We start from the raw sequence: 22,745 nt of genomic DNA on the forward strand, positions 1-22,745 counted from the left end.
ATGCCACTACAGCATCCACAAGACTAGTATTTTATTTTTTTTAAGGTTTCTCTGTCCGTCTACAAAAACTCAATTGTAGACTGTGAACCTGTGCATGGAAGAGCCCTTAATGGAGAGATGGATCTTTTCAGGCTGGAAGTTTCCAGAATCTGCCTTTCAAAGGTTATAATGTAAAAGTAAAAGACCATTGCGACAGGGCCATCACGGAAGCTCCTTCTGTTTTTTCGTTCCGAATTTTGCGACTTTTGGGATAGAGCTATATAAAATAGATCACTGGACTAGTTTATTGACCGATCATCTATAGCTGCCAGGTTTTCTTTTGAATACAGGAACCAAGACCTGTTGGTTTTTGTGTTGTGACGTGGCGCAAATGTAACTGAGGATGACCCATCTACTGGGTAGACTCCTTGAAAACTTCTGGATTCAAAACCTCATTCTCCTGGGTTTAAGACTTTTGACAGTTGTTGACACCTGTAGCCTCCAAGTATGTTTTGTAATAAACAGAGACTAGGTTGTCTGCTTGTACCAGGCCCCTGTGGTTCACCAGGAGTGGTTGGAAGTGATGCAATGCCTGCTTGATGGTTTTCAGTCGTTTTATGTTGGCGGTGAGAGTCTTCCCTGAATGCCCATGGCTTTGGACTCATTTCTAATTTCCAGGGGATAGAGAGACCTCCTTGCCCACGTGGGCTGGCTTCCTACCCCATATTGTTATATTGTTTGCAAACATCTTATGTGGGTTCTTAGAAAAGGAAAAATTTGTGTCACACTTTCTGCAGAGAATTTTCACCTTCATGAGAGTGAATTGACCAGCTTCATACAAAAATCAGTAAGATATGATTTATTTAAGGGAGATATAAGGAGCTCATTGTCCAGGTATAGTATAGCTGTGAATTCCTGTAGATTTAACACTGTTGTAAGAACTATGACAACCTTCATGAAGACTGGAGGGACTGAGGTGATCCCAAATGGAAGAATTCCGAACTGGAAATGTAACATTCCTGTTCCCCTCTGTAAAATTGTGATGAGATTGCCAAACTGGAATCGACACAAAAGTTTCCCTTTGGATAATGGTCATCATCACTGAATATATGGTCTCTATTTTAAGCTCATTTTTTAGTGGAACCTACTTAGATATCAGGAAAACTCTGCAATACTCTCCTTTTTCTTGTTGTGTCTATGGGACTGGCTGTAATGCAGCTCCACAAATTTCATGCACTGACTGAAGGAGGACGGAGCTGGCTTACAGAATTTATTAACTTGCAATGCATGGAACTCCAGAGATTGACCTCTATTTAGTGTGGAAGACACCTCCTCTTGAGTGAGTTCAGAAGCGGGATACAGGAGAACTTCAGTGACATCACTACAGTGAATCGCTCCACCGGCTCTTCTTCTCAGTCCTGTAAAGAGAGAAGTGTGTGATCTCGTGAGAAGTCGCAAGATCACACTGCTGAAGCTGACACTGTCCTCTGTTAAAGAGGACCTTTCATCACTTGGGGCACAGGCACTTTTATATACCGCTAGAAAGCTGACAGTGCAATAAATTCAGCGCACTGTCTGCTTTCCCTTTGTGCCCCCGGTGAAGAGCTATCGGTACCGGTACCGTATCTCTTCATTGTCAGAAGAGTGTTCCTAACAGTCAATCAGGAACGCCCTTCCTCACACAGCGCCTATCATGCTGTACTGTGAGAGCGGGGAGGAACGCCACCCTCCTCTCCGGATAGTGCTCGTCCATAAACGGGGGGGGGGGGGGGGGGGGGGAGCATTCCTCATGTAACATCCTGAATCAAAACTTTAGTCTTCTACGTATAAAAGTAGTTTCAACTGCTTGTATGCTGCATTTAAAAAAAAAAAAAAAAAAAAAAAAAACAATATAAAAATTACAATAAAAATATTTTAATAAAGAAAATAACAGGCATATTTGGTATCCTTGTAATTGGATTAACTTGTACAATACAGTAAGGCTGCAGTCTCCATTGCAATGTGCAACTGAAATCGGCAGGTGAAAAAGTCCTGCCCATACAGCTTTCTCATCCACTACTTTCAGTTTTAAAACAGGCCCCATTATAGCCAATGAAGTTCGCTGAGCTCCATATGTGACCATTATTTTAGCAGTCCACCTGTCCATTGTTCTGGTCCTCCCTGTGTCAGAACAACAGACAACACTAGTGTCAACCTATCATAAGCCATGTTTTTATGGTCATCATTAAGTGACAGAAATAATAATGCCTACATTTATCTTTTAAGCTTTTATTTTGGTAGAAAATACAGGAAAATATATTTATCATTATAACGGAAAAAGCAATATTAAGCTGGGGATACACAGTGATTTTGTAATACTGCCTGAGGTTGCCAAGGACGTAACTCTCATTAACAAAATAAGTCAGTGCTTGAATTTTTTGCAACAATGGTTTTTTTAAGTTAATTTTTCTCTCTCACTTATGATTGCGCTTCCCAGGTTCCTAGATATCCAGAACCTGCACATACTAGTCTGGGAGCACTAATTATATAACTAAATAATACTTATATATATATATATATATATATATATATATATATATATATATATATATGTAAGTGCTGATTCCCCACTGCCTCCTTCTCTCTCCTGCTCCTTATTCTGTTCTGATCTCCATGCTTGACACTACTGTGCCCCTTTATTTGTATCCCTCCACAGCACCATTTGGTGAGCTAACACTGACACCTAGTGGACAGTGGGGGTCATTCTCATTCTTGATCCACCTAGGCAATACCACTATAGTATTGAGTGTGTGTAACAGCAGAACTATTCTTTATCAGAGGCCCTGGATAATCCTTCAAATTTATTAGGCTGCTGTGTTGATCTGCTAAAAACACAACCAGAGTATTATCTTATCCTCTGCTTAAAATTACAAAATCTATCGCAAAAGCTAACAAGGACAAATTGTCATCCAAAATGTCACCTAGACCCCGTCCACTTACCCAGGAGAAGGTGCTGCCACCTGACCCAACGCCAGAATATATCACCCTATCGAAGTCCAGTGCACAATATCCAGATCTGAACCGTGCTACCTCAGTGGCAAAGGATGTGTTGCACCTCTTGGTGCCATTGTTTGACAAACCATTGGAGGTGATTCACATCTCAATCATCTTGGTGCTTTCTCCTATTACAACTACATGCAAAAAACAACTGAACTGGAGAACAAGATGGCTTCACAGAAGGTTACTACCTCCAACCTAGAACAAGCCATAACCCAATTCAAGAGTCCACCGTCAGAGAGGAAACAGAGGATCTGGAAAATCACGACTGCAGGAAAACCTGCACTGCATTGGTATATTGGAATCTATCACAGGTAATAGCCATCACTCTCTTGATGGACGACTTTCCATAGCTCTAAATTTGGAGCTAATAACAGTATCTAATCCTTGCTTTGTCACTTCTTTTTACATCAGAATACTGTAGTGCAGGGTTTGATAAATTCCCCACAGTGTGTAAACCGAACCTGCAAGCCCATACTACAGAGCGGAGTAAGAGTAAAGGCTAGTTCACATGGGGCAAAATGGCGTGGATTTTGACACGGAATCTGCCTCAAAATCCACCTCCTCACAATAGTGTCCTATGTAAACGGCATTACCTTTCTTCAGGCGGATTCCACCTGCAAAAACCAACGGGAGTCAATGGGAGGTGGAAAAACCTCTAGCGGTTTTGGACGTGGTTTTTGGCAAAAAAAATGCTTCAAAAACCGCTAGCTGTGAAACGCCTCATGTCAAAAAAAACGCTTCAAAAAATAATTTCCTAATTCTAAAGCAGATTTTTTCCTGACCAAATTCCTCGACACCTGACTACGTGTGAACTAGCCCTAAGTGTAAGAGTTCAGCGGAGCCAGTGACTGTAAACAGAGGGGGAGTTCACACAAATGGGCAAGAAAAATATAAGTGAGCACTGGTGTAGTAATAAAGGGAGTTTCCATGGAATTATAAAGTTTACTGGTAAACGTTAATATTCCCTGAATATCCCCCGTAGACTGGTTGTAGACGACCATGCTACAACCAGCCTGCCGTGAATAAAATGCACACGGAGGACCCGGGGATGTCCTTGTGTGCTGTCCATGCACGGGCTGTGCTTCCGCGGCTCCTTCCGTTAAATGAATAAGAGCCAGGGAAGCGTGAAAGGTAAAATAGGGCAGGAATAGGACCTGTCCTATCTGATGTGGCCTGGACTGTCGGCTCACGCACAGGACTATGATAATCATGGTCGTGTGTATGAGCCCATAGAAAAGAATGGGTGATTCCTGCACTGTATTTAACTAAATGGTCTGCACAGACCTGCATAGAGCCAGTATCTAACAATATACAGTCACCGTATACAGATAATATTGGTATACTTGAGTTACACATGTTCACCCCACCTTGTGCTGAACCGCTATCTATGTCTCTGATACAGCAGTCTCTTACTTGCCATACTTACTTACTTGTCTTTTATTTCCCATAATCCCCCAGTGGAGCAAAAATGGCTTTGTAAGTCTCTATACACCTGTAAAGGTGCTCTCTCCTTAAGGAGTGATATAAATCCCCAGAACCTGGTCTAGAAGTCTCTCATCTCTGCCAAACCAGTTTTCCCTGCGCTGTGCTGATGACATCCAACAGATTGAAACAGCGCTGTCCACAGCTGAGATACTGTTCCTTTTGGAATAGATCTACTGGTTTGGCTAAACCTTGCACCATAGCAATAGGCTTGTTGAAAAAGTCACGCATTATGTTTAAAGGGGCTGTCCCTAGAGGGCAGCAAGCAGAGGCACTATTTTCCTATTTACATCCTGGAAAACAGATTTGCATATTTCCCATAATCCCCCAGTGGAGCAAAAATGGTATTGTAAGTCTCCATACGCCTGTAAAGACGCTCTCTCCTTAAGGAGTGATATTATCCCCAGAACCTTGCCATCAATGATAAATGGTACTGTCATATATATATATACTACATATATCTCCCAGAGCTAACTATGTCATATAATAATAGGGAATTGGATGACTAATTTTTAAAGGGTTATTCTAGTTCCTTGCTAATAATGATCTATCCTCAGGATAGTGGTTCAACATACGGAACTCCAGCTGATCAGTTGTCTCAAGGGATTGTGGTGCTTGTGCTAGCCCTTCTCTGTATAAATTTTACACCATTTGATTCATAGCGAATGTGCAATGTAATTATGGTCTCTCCTATTCACTTCTATGGCATAAAGATGTAATTACATTGCATGACCTCTATGAATAAGATGATATGCAATGGAAATAGAGAAGGGGTCACAGAACTTGCACAAGCACCACTTCCCCTTAAGTAGCTATAATAGTGTTATTACTAATAATAACTTAATTTTATTATAGGTCAAGTATAACTCTTGAGATTTGGAGACTGTTAGATTTATGCTCACCTGCTGCACACTGAATATACGTTTTGTGTATATGCCTTTAAAGCAATTTATTGTATACATCAGTATTATTATGGCTAGCAATATTTATACAGTGACATATATATTACTTATTACCTAGCCCATTATGTAGGTAACATTACACGGTATATATTGGGTATTATTAGTGCCGATGTGTACATTTACACAACATATATATTTATAGCATATGGAATTAGTGCAATAGTAATATAACTAATATAACAATTACATGAAGTGAGTATATTGTGCTTACTGGGCTGCAATTTTGTAGCTTCCCTTTGCCCCTTATTTGCATTTATTACAGGTATATAATGTGGATATATGTATTAATATTTTGCTTATATATTTATAGGTCCCATTATATAGCTGGGTTTAACTATTCAAACAAATGATGAAGTATGGGCTGGGGTTATCTGACTTTTTCCCAGAAAGAGGGTTGTTCTGCGTTTATGATGTTATTCCATCTCATCCATATTGTATCTCTCTATGTAATTGGTGTAATTATAAGTTATTAATAAGTACTTATATATTTTTATATGGTGTATGAGTACCTCCATTTTTTTTTGTTAGCTGTTATGATTTCTTGTGGGGACACTGAGGTCACAATTAGTGGTTTGAGGTTTTTTGTTGGCAAAAATGACAGGGAGGTCTGGTAAGGACAGCGGTCTTGCAGATGATCTCTAACATGCGGGTGGAAGCTGGGAGCAGTGCTGCCAGTAACACTTCCACCCACGCGTCTCTCTGGCAGAGCGAAGTGACGTTTACAGGCAGTAAGACCTGCACCGCACACTTTATTAATATCACTTCAGTTTTACAGACCAGGCCCCTTTCCATTAGAAATGCTAGTACTCTCCTGATAGCAGTCCTGGGCTCAGACTAGTACACGGTCTGTAAAAAGAGTTTTCTAAAAACGTTTTATTTTTGTTTTATACAGAGAACAAATGCGTTGAAAAGGATTTTTCTAGTTAAGACCATATCCAAATTTCCTACCCTTTTGCAGAATTTTGTGAGCAACATAGTCTGTTACAATCACTTCATTACTGGTCCTGATCATGTTCCGTTCATTGTCCAGATTACTACAGTTGTCAGCCACACCCACCATGAACGTGATGTCATTACTGATGAAAGCAGCATTCATCTATAATAAAGATGAGCGAACACTGTTCGGATCAGCCATTCCGAACAACACGCTCCCATAGAAATGAATGGAAGCACCTGGCATGTACACTTTGCCGGCGGCCGGTCACCGTGACAGGTGCTTCCATTCATTTCTATGGGAGCGTGCTGTTCGGAATGGCTGATCCGAACAGTGTTCGCTCATCTCTAGGCTATACTTTATTGACTGCCAGAGCATTCAGGAGGAGGTGGGGCCTGGTCCTGATCACCAGACAAGCCAACAATTTTTATTTTTTAAAAATGAACGATTTTCCTGGGGTCAACGTATCCTGACACCTATAACTTTTGTACTGAAGTGTTGACATAAAGATATGTCAGGACTTTGAATTTTTTATTGGTACCAATATTTGCTGTGTACGACTTTCTGATTACTTTTTATTGTTATTTTTTGGGGAAAGAAAAGTGACCAAAATACATCAATTTGCACATTGCGGGGTTTTTTTTTTTTTTTAACAATGTTCAGTGTATGGGATAAATAATGCTATTTTTGGATAATGGGAACTTTTACACAAGTGTTTTTTTTTATACTATTATTTGTTTATTTTTTAATGCTATTTCACATATTACATGTCCCACAAGGGAACTTGAAGATGGGATCTCAGTTCCCCTGTGCAGTGACCTGCAGTACATAGTATTGTATAACATTGCACACAGACAGTTAGGTAGCCCTGCCTCCTGGCTGCCATGGCAACCCCTCGGAACCCACAATCTTATCGAGGGGGGCTGAGGGGTGACGAGGATCGATTTTTCTCCCGAACCCCCTGGATACCATGATCGCTATTGATCACAGCATCCAGGGGGTTAATTAGCCGGAGTCAGAGCATCTTCCGACTCCAGCGTTTGGTCCTGGCCAGTTGGATAGCAGACTGTACTGCCGCAGGTAAAGCTTTTTTGCCCATGGTATTACAGCACTCTACTATTACTGAGCATTAAAGGGGTATTCCCACGTCGCATACTCACCAGTTTTCACTGCTGTAAAATCTTCTTTCTTCCTGGTTTCTTGCATCATTTGGTGGGCGGGGTTTCACATGCAACCTGTTGTTTAGCTCCGCCCCCAAATTCGCGTGTAGCTCCGCCAACCATATTGGACTATGAAGTACAGGCAGCAGCGACTCCATTCTGTGTTACATACAGAGACTGCCTGTCTCTGCCATAATGAACACAACTGAATTAGCTAGCCTGATAACTGGGAGAACAGAAGAAATGAAAGCAGCTCCTCTATCTGAGTGCAGGACCTAGGTCACATGGTGTAGACACAGGAATAGCTAGATACACAGGCTGGCTCCACTGCACTTAGCCCCTCCTCCCTCCCCCTTGAGAGCAGCAGATACGTCACTTGACTCAGGAGCAGCTAAGTCAGGGCTGTGGCCACAAAGAATTGAATAAAGTAAGATAGTGGACAGACAAAGCAGTTTTGCTGAAGCAGTGTATTTAGGAAAAGTCTTACATCCACATTAACAAGCAGTATAGATAGGATCCTTGTGATGGGACAACCCCTTTAACTATACGCTCAGCTCGACGTAATGGTATGATGTTGTGTGGAAACCAGTTAAAGAAGAATTGGAAGTGCAGGGGTCTGGAGTCAGGTTGTTGGAGGGAGGTGAATTGTGTCCATTTAAGGTCTCAGAAATCAAGGTGTCAGATTAAGTCCTTATGTCAATTATCAGAATTTAATCATCAGCTTGAATTAAAATATTTCTCTCTCTCATTCCTGAAGAAACTTTCCAGAATCAGGGCTTACGTCAACAAGCTTTGGTCTGGCCCAGAGAGTGTTTTCCCACTGCAGTATCTAACACTTGGATTTATGAGCCTTTACATACATGGGCACAATTTACCTACAGCTCTTAGGATTAGGGTCGAACTCACATGATCAATAATTTATCTTCTCTCCTGGATAGAGGATAGATATTTTTGTTGCATAACCCTTTTCAACTGTGTTCATTAGTCTTGGAGTTATATGTCATTTTTCTGGGCCTCCACCCTGTACAGCAGCTACTGTTTAGCGCACACAGGTTGTTTATTCACATGCTATATATTTCTTTCTAATATACGATTATTCACGTAAACATGATGCAGATAGATTTAACAGTCAACCATCTCCACTTAACATACTCATAAATGATAATACTGTTTGCATTAGCCATGTAATGCTTGTGCTGAATCACATCTCCACACATACATTAGGATTCCAAACAATTCTGATAATAATCTTAATAGGTGATAATAATCATTTTCTGGCCACACAGTATATTGCAACAGATCTAAATGCTGACCTTAATTTGCTGTACTTAATATTCTTGGTATTAGGATCATTTCCCTGTAGCTTCTGGTTAATCAGCAATGAAATAGATGTTTTCTGATGGAGTGTGATATCGTACAGGAAGCACAGGCATGTGTTATTTTGCAATGTCTGCTTTGTCCATCTGTATTATTCCACTGCAGTAACAAATTCCAAACTAGAATTCCTTTATCTCTCCGGATGGTACCAATTCTGTTTGCAGGCACATGATTTCCCAATAATATGAGGCTGAGGTTGGAACATCCTGTAATGCATGATTAAAATAATTTGTATAGGCCAGGACAGAGGAGATGACCGAAGCCCCGAGCTAATGGTGGAAATATCAAGAGAAAATTCCGCCAAGTCATTTCTAATTCCAATTTTCTCAATGAAAGTTACATATAAACTTCAGTATAGCAGAGAATATATTGTGTAATATTATATTTGTTGTACAGAGACAGAAACTGACCATACATATGTAGGTAAAATTTTGCATGTATTTTAGATATTTTCCAAATTAGATTAGATTCCAACAAGACGGACAATGTAGTCTTTTTCTGCTGCTCCTAAACCTCAATCTAAAATTTCAGACATCTAGTGAGGTCAGGGAGTAAATAGATACCTGATGTTCCACATTGTATGTTTAACCCCTTAAAGACATACGCACAACTAAGTATAGTGCAAACAGTTGGCAGAGCCAGAGGAATGAAACACTATGCTAAAAAAGCGCACTGCCACAAAAGTTTTTAGCAAAAATATCTATCAAACTTTATTTAAATACATGTAAAACATATGTAAAGAACAAAATAACAAATGGGGTGGTACAACCATACAACAATGGAGGCCCAATTAGAATAATAACATATATTGGCGAATACTAAACACTCTCATTGTATACATGTAAAAGGTATATACAATATCCCTAGTTACTTAGAGTGCATATACACCAAAAAATAACATAGTGTGAAATGGTTAATTACCTATGAGGGGACCTCCATGTAGTAAACGCGCCCCGACGCGCGTTTCGCCACTATGTGGCTTCATCAGGGGGAAGAAACGTCATGTGGGCAGTACAGAGGTACCGTGTCCCACCATCAGGGGCACGGGAATTGCAGTTTTAACTGCAGAGACATCGTTTCCCATATCAATATCCTCCTGATGAGCTAGTTACCCTAGCGAAACGCTACGTAGAGGGGAAACCAGGGACCTCTAAAGCAAATGGGGAGGACCTGGTAACTTAGTATAGCAGAGAAATTGGAGACTAAATAACTCTGGGGCCGTGCTGTAACTTGGGCTCCTATGAGGCTGTAAGGTAGACAGTTTGACTAACACTACACAGGGAGAGATGAAACTACGGCTTGTGGCTAGGCTGCAGTGCTAGGAAGTGCTCCAGACCTTATTACTGGTATACTGTGGATGCAATGCTAAATACAGGCTCCACAATATAGAAATACCTAGCAGCATATGTGAACATCACTGCAAAACGTTGTGATGAATGGAGCTATTTAAGGTCTGGCTGGGACCTGTTGTGCCACAGCCAGCCTTGCATATGTAGTATATAGACCACAGAGCTTTCATTCACCTGGTGGGAGATGTTGATTGCTACCTGATCAACTGGGTCTCTGGTCTCTGCATTTGTTAGTACCCAGATATCAAGGGGTAAACTGTGTGGTTCTCAACAAACTATCTGAGAGCTACATATGGGAAAAAGTTATTTTGTAGATGACTGTATAGGGAAGGCAATAAAAATACTAATTGTTGCCTGATAATAGTGAAGTCATACTGCAATTGTGTTATCATTTTATTTAGGCCAATTTTAAACAAATATTAGTAAGAGTAAAGTTTTAGTATTTACTCCTACAGTGATCTAGTTAAGTACCTTGAGTAAATTACCCGTCAGTGACTCAAGGACATGAAAGGTCCTCTTTAAGAAAACTCTTGTATTTACATAAGCTTGCAGCATCGATAGGATCCTCGAGATGGAAATACTCCTTTACGAATTGTTACAGAAAGTATATATTGGAAGCTTCTGCAACCTCTATGTGTTGGTAGTGGCACACTCCTTTAATGGCCTATTCACAGCAACATGTTACTCCTTAAAGTCCCTTGCGGTTCGCAGACATAGCTAACTAATATGTATTGGACTAAACAAACGAGGCAGCACTAGAGGGTGACACTGAGTCAGGGGGCAGTCAGGCATCTCCCTCCCACGTGACACCTCTGTAAGTGCAGGACATACGGACCAAGCCCAGCTATCCGCTGCCGTACAGCCCGCTTCCCATCCCGTTGCTTAGCAACGAGTGAAGGAATCCGGAAGTATATTCTTTGACTTCCGCCTCCGTCCCCTCTGACGTTTCATGACAGAACTTTCACTCAGCCCCGTTCCCCCACATGAGGCCTCGCCACAGCCTCCCTGGCACTCTCAGCCCTGTATAGCGCTATTACAATTCCTCCTCTCCCGTTCTTGCCCTTTAACGTCACTAGGCCACGCCTTTGAGAACATGACGTTCCCCCCAAACCACTCCCCCCAGTACACGTCACTGGCCCTTGACTGTGCCTGCTAGGTGCCGCCCGGTGTCTCCCGGTGTGTCGCCCCCGCCCGGTGCTTCACCATGGCGGCCAGCGCCAAGCGGAAGCAGGAGGAAAAGCACCTGAAATTGCTCCGGGAGATGACCAGCCTCCCCCATAACCGCAAGTGCTTCGACTGTGACCAGCGCGGCCCGACCTACGCCAATATGACGGCGGGGGCCTTCGTGTGCACGTCGTGCTCCGGCATCCTGTGAGTACCGGCGTCCTGGAGCCGCCGCAGCAGCCTGTCACCGCTCATGTACCGAACATTGTAGAGAGGACGCAGGAGCGGCATACACATATGCTAATTCATATATGTCCATATACATGTACTGGCTGCATGGTCTCTCAGGTCATTCATTTCTACATTGTCATACATGTGCATGTTCTCATGTTACATACAGCTACACATACATGGTATTATATGTCATGTATCTATGAATATCCATACATGTTCTCATGATATATACATAGGCTGCATACATATATACACGTTCTTATACTATATCTTTTAATATGACATATATACGTGTGTTCTCATATGCTATAAATGTGCGTCTTATACTGCAGACAAATACATATATGTTCTATATATATATATATAGTTCTTATATTCATATACATGTGTACTTATGTATACTACATACTCATACATGCACGTTCTGTAATATGTTATATACATAGATTTGCTGCATACATATGTGTGTTCTCACATAAACATGTTCTCATACTGCGTACAAGTACATACTTATACATGTGTGTCATATGTTATACAAACCACACACACTTATACATATATTGTCAAACTGCATACTTATATACTGTGTACGTATACAGACATACTTGTGCTCATATACATATGTCCATGCTCATACGCTTGTTCTAATTTGTATACCAGCATGTACTATATAATTTGTTCATAAATATGTATGTTTGTTGATGTACATTATACAAATATACATTCATGTTCTCAATATACATGTCTTCATAAATGTGTTGAGGTTTATGGCTATACATCAATGCATTATACTAATATGTTGATCCAGTTACTTGTGTGCACTGTAGACATATAGGTGCACTCACACTCTTACCTATATACGTAAGACATATATACAGGCGGTGAGGACCCTTAAAGTGTTGGTCGTTTTGTTTGGGATGTGGCTTTGATCACATGATGCAATTCAGGCCTTTAAAAGTCACCGGTGGTTTGATTAACCTCCATGGAAGGTGTCCCTTGTACAGCAGTGCCCCCTCCATGTTGCGTCATAGTCATCTTCTGCTCCTGTGTCACTGCTGTTGTTAAGTCTTGCTCATTGGGGTTGTGTATAAATGTGTCACACTCTACAGATGGAGTTGGGTGTTGTGTAGGGACTTGGTTATATAGTTGCAGCTCATGCAGAAAACTCAAGTGTGACAGGCTAGGGAGGGTGGCATGGTGAGCGCCAGCTTGGGGAGTCTTGTCATTTGTACCACTGACAGATTTGATGAATCCTCTGTCTATGTGCCATGTGTCTTGCTGCATGCCAACAAGCAGAAGGAACAATCTAGCTAGTGGGTCCATCGGTAGCCGCTTGGATCCAGCGCAGCTTCTGTTGCAAACACTGGTGTGAGTGTGGCCTTAAAGGTGTATTTCCTCCATGGCTTCAGGTGACCTATCCGTCATGCTGCTGTGCTGAAATTACTAGTAGTTACTGGACCCCGCTATGTAAACATCAGGGCAGAGCCAAGTACAAGGGTCGAAGCTGAAGACTGAGTGACAGCTTGGCCCTCTATTGGGTGCCTGGGTAACTGTCAAGGGCCAGATAGCCCCTATTGCCCTGACACTTGGTTTGTAAGAAACAACCTCCGCCAGCTCTAGTGGACCTGAGTAGTTGCTGTTTATTGATCCACCAGGTACAGGGTACGACCTGTCCTGATGAAGCGGAGACCTTCCCCTAAGGCATGCATTAGAATTTCTCAATCTCTCCCATTGTCCTGTAGATGTTACTTATGTTCTGCAAAAGATGACAGGATTTGGGGGGGGGTGTCTATGGATGGGGTCAACTGTACTGGACTGCAGTGTCACTTTACTGAGCTTCTATAGTGTAACTATAGTGTAGGAATGTCTCACCAGTGTTATGTTGTAGGTTTATCTCTTCAGGTATGTAACACGGATATTTCCATGTGAGACGCCAGCACAGCACAGAGGTCAGGTACTATAGATAAGCAGAGTAACACTAAGGCAGCTGGCTTCTGTTACTTTGTGTTGACTCCTATAACCAGTCATAACTTATTCGTAGCCAGGACATCCATAAAAAGTTAGTGTTGCCCATAGAAACCTGATTTATATTTCACTAAAGTTGTTGCATTGGACATTGGTACATTATCTTACAATAAAATCTAATATAAGAGAAAAGGGCAGGATGCGATCTCATGAGTACAGGAGCAGGCGCGAGCACGATTTGTGGTGCTAGATGGATGGGCTGCCTGTACAGAGGAGATGCCTAGACAACGTTATAGGGAATGCAGGAATAACGTGCAATTGTATCCCGAAATAAAGAATAGAGAGTGGATAGAATATAAGATATTTCCCGGGTCTTCCCAGGGTTCTTTTTATACTTTGCACAGAATAGGCCATAAATGTCTGATAGGGAACGCCCTCTTAAATTGAGAATGGTGACACCCAGATCCCTGTCTTGTCTGATGTGAGTGAAAGGAGATGTACAGTAGTTTTATATATATATATATATATATATATATATATATATATATATATATATATATAGTAAATAAATTTTAGCAAGACATTTCAGCACTCCATGTCCCCTGGAGATGATTGGAGTGGCCGAATTTCCACCAACCTACAAGCTTTGCAGTATTCTGTGGATAGGTCATCGATATCCGATCTGTGGGGTTCAACTCCAGCAACCTCAATAGTGAGGTTTTTTTTTCTAGGGGCCATAATGAAGGTGGTTAGGGGTATTGAATGGGTTGTCCAGGGATTTTATTTTTTTTTTTAATTTATTTTAAGTTCTCCTGGGGGGTTTTAACTGTACGGTTTTGGGCTGGCCTGTGTGATCGGAACCAGCACACAGCCCCCAAGTTGTTGCACCTCTTCTTCTTGTGGTTCTCACAGGTACTATGGGGGCTAGAAGACTACAGTGGTGAAGGCTTGAGGAAGCGAAGTGACCCAGGGGTCAGGTGTGTTTCTAGGTGTTGGTTTGCTGCTATGGGAAACATTAAAGATTTCCCACTTTCAGCTCTTTCCCAGTGGGTGGTGGACATGAGAAAGTCACTACCTTCTGTCCCAGACTTGGAGCCAGTGGATAGTATTTGGCTGTTCTGTTTCCCATGCGGCCGTTTTCTTTGACTCCACATCACACGAGGCACCATAGAAAGGCCTGGGTGTTAATGGGCAATCCTATGACTTTCATCCTAGTTTTTCCTTCACAACATGTTGTGATGTGTGTAGAGTTGGCATCCACACTACTCGCTTGTGTCCCGCTGGCAGTCTGTCCTCGCCATGCGCTGTGAATCGGTGTTTGTTGTTGCTGCTGGACCTCACTAATCTGTTGTGAATTGTGTCTTCTCCTGGAAGTTCTGGATTTTCCGGGAAAACGATGTAAATGTCACAAAATCTCTAATTAAAAATATCGACTGATGGGTTGTTCCTGGCACCGGCTACGCTGGCTGTTTTGGGCAAAATATATTTTTTTGTGAGAAGACGGTGTTAACCCTTCTTTAGCTGATTAATGATTTATTTTTTTTTTTGCCTTGGGAAATATGTCCAGAGGAATATTTGCTTGTTATGGGTTTTTGTAATAACTCTATGAATATGCATATAGAAATACTGCAGCACAAACAAGATTAAAGGGAAGGGTAAAATTAAAGCAAGGTCTAGGACATAAGATGGACCCATGAGAAAGCAAGGACAGGTTTGCCTTCATAACCTTTGACCTAGTGCATCCTCTGTTTCCATCCAGGCTAAGAGAAATGCAGCAATCTCATTTTGATCATTTTTAGGCAGGGGAAAATATATATAATAAAATATAATTTTTCATGGTGTCGGCATATTAAAATATTTTCCTAGGGTACGCCTTCATTTTATGGTCAGTGGGGGTTTAATCTTTGGGATCCAACCAAACTCCACACCAGTGACCTATCTACTCACCATGCCTGAAAACTACTGCATAGCTTCAGAATAGCACTGAATCAAAGCTACAATCCATCCTCAGCATCACTGGGGGTCGCAGAGGCTGGACCCCACTTTACAGGATCCCCCTTTAACCAGTTGCTTTGGTAAGCTGATGTATATTTCAGTACATGTTATGGAGTTTCAGGTAACCATTGACTATTACTACACATGCAGAAATTTGCCTCCATTGAAAATAATTCTGCAGCCTCGCGTGTTTACACATGGTTTGGGAACACTTTGGGTATATAAGTTCCTAAAGTTTTTTTTAGCTTATTACAAATAATTCCATGTTTTACTAAAAGTCTATTCCTGTGGTGGATGACTTGAAATGTTGACTTTTGCCTTCACTTTGCATGATACTAATGCTACAGTAAGCGTAAAATATCATTCAGTATGTCATAATAGTTCAGCATGATAGCAACCTGGTTTGCAGCCTAACCTTGGAGTTAGGCTGAGTTCACACGGGGTATTTTGATCAGAATTTTGAGGCTGTATCCATCTCAAAATCCTGACCAAAAAGATGGCTCCCATTGAAATGAATGGGAGCCGGTCAGTTCTTTTTTCCAGGAGCCGTTTGTTCCAGCTCCCGGAAAAAGAAGCAACATGCTCATTCTTCAGATGGGGTCGCCTTGTGACATCCGCCTGAAGACACTCCCTCCTCCCGACTAGGTCCATTCATTTGGGCCTAATCCGGAGCGGAGTGCGCGGCTGGATGCCTCAGGTTTCCGGACCAAAAAACCCCGTGTGAACTCTGCCTTATACTCCCATCTGACCTGTACCTTTTTTACAAATTGGGTAACAATTGAAGAAAGTCGTGACGACTAGGTCTATTTGTAGTCTGTTACCATGGAAATATCCTGGAGCTGTAGGTTCAAAACCAGGCTATTTGCAAAAAAAAAAAAAAAAAGCTTCATTTGGGCATTTAAAAATTTTGCTTCATGTATGTACATAGCATTTAAAAAAAAGACAAGGGACTCCTTTACACATCCAAGTGTGTGTGTCCGTGATCTGTAAAAAAAAAAAATAAAAAAAAAAATAGGTCACCTATTTTTCCATGAATTAGTCCCATGGGTCCATTTTTACTGACCTGATTTGCTTATAGATGAGAATGGGTCCTCAAAATGCAACGGTCCCCACCAGGGCCCATGAATGTTGATACACCTTCTTTCTATAGAGGTTGACAAATTGAAAATTCTAGATTGTTCGTCTGAATAAACCTGCTCTTTTGTCTTCTGAAACCAGTCCTGTTGTTCTTGCTGAACAGGTCAGAAGATAAGATTGTTTTTATCAGTAAGATGTAGGGACATTCCGGTTTTTGTTAATAGTTACCTTGTGCTATGTCACATACCTGGGCACTGAGCTTGGTGTGTATGCCCTATCTATGAATCTCTAGTAGTGTATTATGGGGGGGTTTACTCACCTGATAAATCCCCTACCATCGCAGTGATATAATAATAAATGTTATTTATATAGCGCCAACATATTCCGCAGCGCTGTACAATTTGTAGGGTTCAAATACAGACAGAAAGATACATTACAAAGAAAGTCGTTTCACACACTGGGACTGAGGGCCCTGCTCGCAAGAGCTTACAATCTATGAGGTAGAGGGGGTGACACAAGAGGTAGCAGAGGTCAGACAATGTTGTAATAGAGGTGACTGTCATTACACAAACATAAGAGCCGTCACTAGTGGTGTCCTGTAACATGTGGATGGAGCTTAGACCCATAAAGTTAGCATGAGATGACATATCATGTGGGGAAATGTGGGAGCGGGGACAGAGGAGGGTTAAGGGTTTACGTTAGAAATTGTGATCCATGGGACTGCCAGGCAGGTAAGAAGGATCCAGGTTGGAAGGTGGCAGCTTATCCATTTCCCATAATGCCCTGTCCTTATGACTGAGCCCTGGGAATTCCAGCTATTTCTTGCAGTAGTTTCCTTCTGTATAATGTATATTCCTCCGGGGGTGAGGAGCATCTGCAGTTATGGTAAACCTACCCTAAATTATAAGCTTGAGGCCACATTATACTGCGGCCTGGAAACAGCTGCCTTGTAAAAATGACAGAGACTGGATGTTTTTGCTTTTGTTTTTTTCTTTATTCATAACATCTATACATTGGGACAAAAGGGTATATTCACACCACACAGAATTGTCTGTGCCTGTCCCATTCATGTTAAAGGGGCTTATTGAAATCCATGTGCCTGTCACCAAAACACCATTCAGGTGAATTAAGCAATGAAAAATTGATTTCTATGTTCCTGTGCTTACTGACATTTGTAAATCTCAAGGGCTAGTTCACATGGGGCAAGAGGGGTGGATTTTGACACCGAATCCACCTCAAAATCTGCCCCCTCACAATAGAGGTCTATGTAGACCGCTAACATTCTTTTTTCTGTGAGCAGTTTGTTCCCGCTCATGGAAATAAGAAGCGAGCTGCCCTTTCTTCAGGTGGATTCCGTGGCTGATTCAGCCCCGGCATCCGCCATGTGACACCACCCTCCGGACTAGGACTATTCAGTTAGGCCTAATCTGGAGCAGAAAGCTGAAAGTCCGGATTATAGAGATTTATGGGTAAACCAGAGCCGGTGTAGAAAACTGCCCAGAGCCATTGTAATAAGTAGGTGGTAGAGTTTGCAGTGACTTGTCCTTTATGGGAACGTGATGAATTCATGAAGCGGTGGTTACCTAAAGGGGTTGTACCAAGATAAGATGGAAATAACTTCATTATCGTGGTAGTCTGACCGTGGCGACCACCACCAGTCCACAGAACATGGCTGTACTTTGTCCTGATAGATTCTAGGCCATTCGCATTGTATGGGGGCTCCATAGATGGAGTGATGAAGTAAAGCACTGAAGAGAAAATGAACCCATGGCTAAATTCTTCAACATTTAGCTTACCACGCTTCTGGGGCTTCTCCAGAGCAGGTGGATGGACGTAATGAAATGCTCTTCTCTGACAAATTCTGCATTTTTGTGACTCTTTGCATGCTCCGATTCTAATGGTTTCCTGGCTTCTTGAAATTGGAAAAATGTAAAAATTTGATAATAGGGAATTACATTTATGCACTTTTTTTTTAATTATAAAATGTGTTTGTAAATTTCCATTAAACTGCATTGTTAGGGAGAAGAAAAAAAAGAGAAACTATAAGGTGCCAGGTCCTTCATGTGATGGACACTAGTGGTGCTTGACGGATTTCAGCAACTATTCTGGGTCTGTCAGTTTTCTGCCTTGTTTCTGTCATGTTGATGGCGAGGATGGTTGGCTATTTCTCATCAGTTATAACAAGGGTTCCAATGTAGGCTGTGAATGAGAGAAGTGTGAACAGAGCCGTGACTATATATGTCCCTCAATCCTGTGGGAATCTGTCACCACTGTACATCTCCAGGTCTGAACTGCGTCATGCCTATATGATAAACAGGATAAGTTTTCTTTGCTCCGATCTGAATTTTCTCTTTTTCGTTCTGTCAGGGGTTTATGGGAAGTGTGTTTAGTTTGGAATCCTCTAGCATGACATCGTCTTACTGTCTGGTTACACCCAGAAAATATTGGATGTTACTTATGTGAACACTTTCCTTTTAGGCTCTGGGCTCACTTTGTGGTTTTGACCTGTCGGACCTGTGGTTTACCCCTGTTCTACCATGTAGGCACTTGTTTCTCTCCTACAAGTGCCAGGAACTGATGTCTCCTAGCCAAACCTGACATGAGGAGCATTGCTAGCAGCACATAAAACTGCAGCAGAGAGGGGGGTGATGAAGGATGGGCGCCTGTAGTGTGGGCACTCCATCTTGGCATTATGACAGCAGCATTCCCCCTCTGCGGAGACAGAGGTTTAGGAGTCTGTCTCGCCTTTGTCTTTGACTTCTCCTCTGTCTGGAGCTGGATGCACCTGGAGCAGATGGATATATGTGAGGATTGCTGCTGGCACATATTTTCTTGCATGTGCTGATCATTCCTGGCCAAGCCTCCGGGAATCCTCCCACACACAGAGACCAGTGTACTTCACCTGGGTTCACCACTACTTCCAGTGAATAGCATCTGTGCGCCTGGCGTACTGCTGCTCATGAATGCAGCTCTATTAGCATGCTGCCTTCTGTTTTCCTTCATCTTCCTCTACCTGTCCTCTTGTCTGCCGGCCCCACAGCTGCTCATACACATTACTGTAACCCGCTGCTTCCTCAAGGACTGCAGTTCTGCTCCATACCCCTACAGACGTTTCTTAAAAATATCTCTGATTCAGATTGTGTCCTTTATCATCTTGTCTGCTAGGGAGCAATTTGTTGTATGTGCCATGAATATCCAAAAATACATGAGTAATCCTCTATATCATGCTCATGGGTTAATATGAGATTGTCCGTTTTGGCTCAGGGACTGACATGAATGATGACTTTCTGCAAAACTGCATTGGGGGAAAAAAAACTGTGTATAGGTTGGATGCAGTTTTTTAATTTTTCATGTAAGACACATTCAAAAATAACAATAATATAAAAAACTGCTTCAAAACCCTCATAAAGCTTTAGTATTGATGTGGTTTTACATACACCCTATGGGTGAAACCACAGTGGTTGGAGTTGCAGATTTTACTTGCGGATTTGCACCGGTGTCCGACAAGTAGATGAGATTTTACCCTGGTCAGACCTTACGCACATGATGGCACCTCTCTTCATGGACCTAACGTTTGTCAGCCCGTCAAAGACCAATGAAAGGGCTTTTCACCTGCGTGTGTGATGGTTGTGTTTCCAGAGGACATCACAGGGATGTTTTAAAATACAAGAATGTGTATGGGCCTGTTCACATGGCAGCCTTTATGTCCCCCGAGGCATAGAGCATGCCAGTTTTTTTTCTTGGCTATGAATAGATGCATAGGCCTACTATATGGCCATGTGATGGTTGTGTTATACATTTAGGGGTGTTCACATATGGGAATTTGAGGCGATATCTGTCTAAAATCTACATCTCATTCATTTCAGTGGGCGGCACTAGCTGATTTTTTTCGCCTAGCAGAAACAATAAAGCGTCCTGCGCGTTCTATAGGCAGATTCCTCCTGACAACTCCAATTGAAATGAACAGGAAATGTATCTTTTCCGTCTGCGTGGAATTCAGCCCTCCCAATAAAGGGAAAATAGGCAAAATACACTTCATATTCAGCGCCAAAATCCGCTTCATATTCAGCACCAAAATCCGCGTCAGTTTTATGTCAGATTCCTACATGTGAACACGGGTCATTCCGTGTCAAGTGAACCAATGATTTTTCCCTCTATATTTTTAATTCTTTTGAGATTTTGTTATTTGGTAATAGTGTGTCAGAGAATGCAAAATGTGAAGAAAAAAAAATTCTAAATTTTTTTTTGGATTTTTAATTAATTTTCAAAGTTCAGAAAAAGTGCAAATTTCTGTGTTGCCTGCCTTTACATTTCTCCTCATAACTTAGGCTAGAAAAAAGATAGAGAAACAAAATAAACGCCATTCTACTCAGAACTATACAGGCTTTCACCAAATATGCCACAAGAGTATCTTTGTTAATATTTTACCCATGTGAACGCAAACGCAAAATTTTAAAACGCATTTCCGAAAAAAATGTTTTATTTAAATATTTCAAAAAAATGCACATGGGCCTGCTATGCCCTTAGCCACATCTGTACCAAAATTCAAGTTGGGATCGCGATGGGATAATATTTTAAAATATAACTATTAGTGTTATTCCGAAAATCTTGAATTCAGATCTGTCCTTCTGATCTGAAGGAGAGTTTGTTAAAACATCGGTTACAGGAAACAGAACCCATCCAAGGGACTCAGCAATACCACACTTTCATTCCATATAGTGAAACAGAAATAAAAACAAGGATTTTTTCATTCAGCAATGACAGTGAAGTCCATGAAGTGGTAGAAGGCGGCACAAGATTGGCAATGGATGACATATCTGGTTATGTGACCTGTGAATATAATCGGCGCTGGTGACTGGCTACTGTACTCTCCAAAGATTGTGAAAAGGAAGACATAAAATTGACTTTTATGCATCCTTCTGGTCCTGCACCATCATTTGTGTATCCAAGAAAACCAGACATTTTACAAGTCAACAAAAATCAGATATTAACTCAGGTGGAGCCTAACACCATGACAGGCCGGACATACTCTTTGACACAAAAGGAAATGGCCATTGCTAGTAAGCGCTTATGGACAAGATTACATTTCACTCACTAGAAAAGACAAATTGATGATAAAAGGTCAGTAGTTTAAAAATGTTCTATTAATTGTTTGATTAGTTCATATTTTATAGAATGAGGATTTATCTACTGGACTATTTTTCTTAATAAATTACATGTTTAGTGATATAATAAAAAACAATTGTTACATGTAGAAATAGGTGTTATAAATATTGGTTCTTGTACTCTTGTTAACATATAATTAGGATGAGACTATTTAGAAAATCGCACTTGAGGATATGAGCAGCTTTTTTCTTTCGGTTTGTTCAATGCATTCAGGTTGAAAATGCTGAACAAGTCGTGTTCTGATGATGACGCTAGGTTCACACCTGCGTTCAGGGTCTCCGTTCTGTGCTTTCCGTCTTCTGCATGCCAGAAGACGCAAAGCACAGACCGGGTCCGGCCGTGAGCGGTGGTGAGAGTTTTATGCTCTCTGCCGCGAAACCGGATTTTTTAATCCGGACACAGAGTACTGCATGTCTGACTCTGTGTCCGGATTATAAAACCCGGTTTCGCGGCGGAGAGCGCAAAACGCTCACTGCCGCTCACGGCCGGACAGTTTTCTCACCCATTCAAATGAATGGGTGAGAGAGACTCCTGCAGGTTTCCGTATCCTGCTCTGTTTTATGCAGGAAACGGAAACCTGCACAACGGAGAGGGCAACGCAGATGTGAACGAGCCCTAAGATGTATTTGTTCTGGCACTTACAGTATTTGTTTTTTATGTTTTTTTATTGTTGCATATAAATGTTGAATTCAGCAAGTTGTAATTTGAAAAGAAAAAAGGAAGAAGCTCACACAAACATAAAATCAGATGATTCAAGGCTTAAAAAAAAATTGATCCCAATTTGGTCCCAAGTTGAAAACCTGTACAAATATAACCAAGAACACAAGTAACACAAATGCATTTTTTCACAATTTTAAAACAT

General features: G+C 41.5%; 1 protein-coding gene across 5 annotated transcripts in view; it reads left to right on the forward strand.

Moving 5' to 3' along the window:
* Positions 1–11,266: 11,266 nt before the first annotated feature.
* The window catches only part of AGFG1 (ArfGAP with FG repeats 1), a 54,480-nt gene continuing 43,001 nt past the window's right edge, over positions 11,267–22,745 (forward strand). For all 5 annotated transcript variants that reach the window (XM_075268991.1, XM_075268994.1, XM_075268993.1 and 2 more), the window contains exon 1: positions 11,267–11,653. In XM_075268991.1, coding sequence (XP_075125092.1) covers positions 11,487–11,653 — 167 coding nt within the window. In that variant the 5' untranslated portion in view covers positions 11,267–11,486. The remainder of the gene's footprint in view (positions 11,654–22,745) is intronic.

The sequence above is a fragment of the Leptodactylus fuscus genome, chromosome 3 (assembly GCF_031893055.1).
Source record: "Leptodactylus fuscus isolate aLepFus1 chromosome 3, aLepFus1.hap2, whole genome shotgun sequence".
NCBI lineage: Eukaryota > Metazoa > Chordata > Amphibia > Anura > Leptodactylidae > Leptodactylus > Leptodactylus fuscus.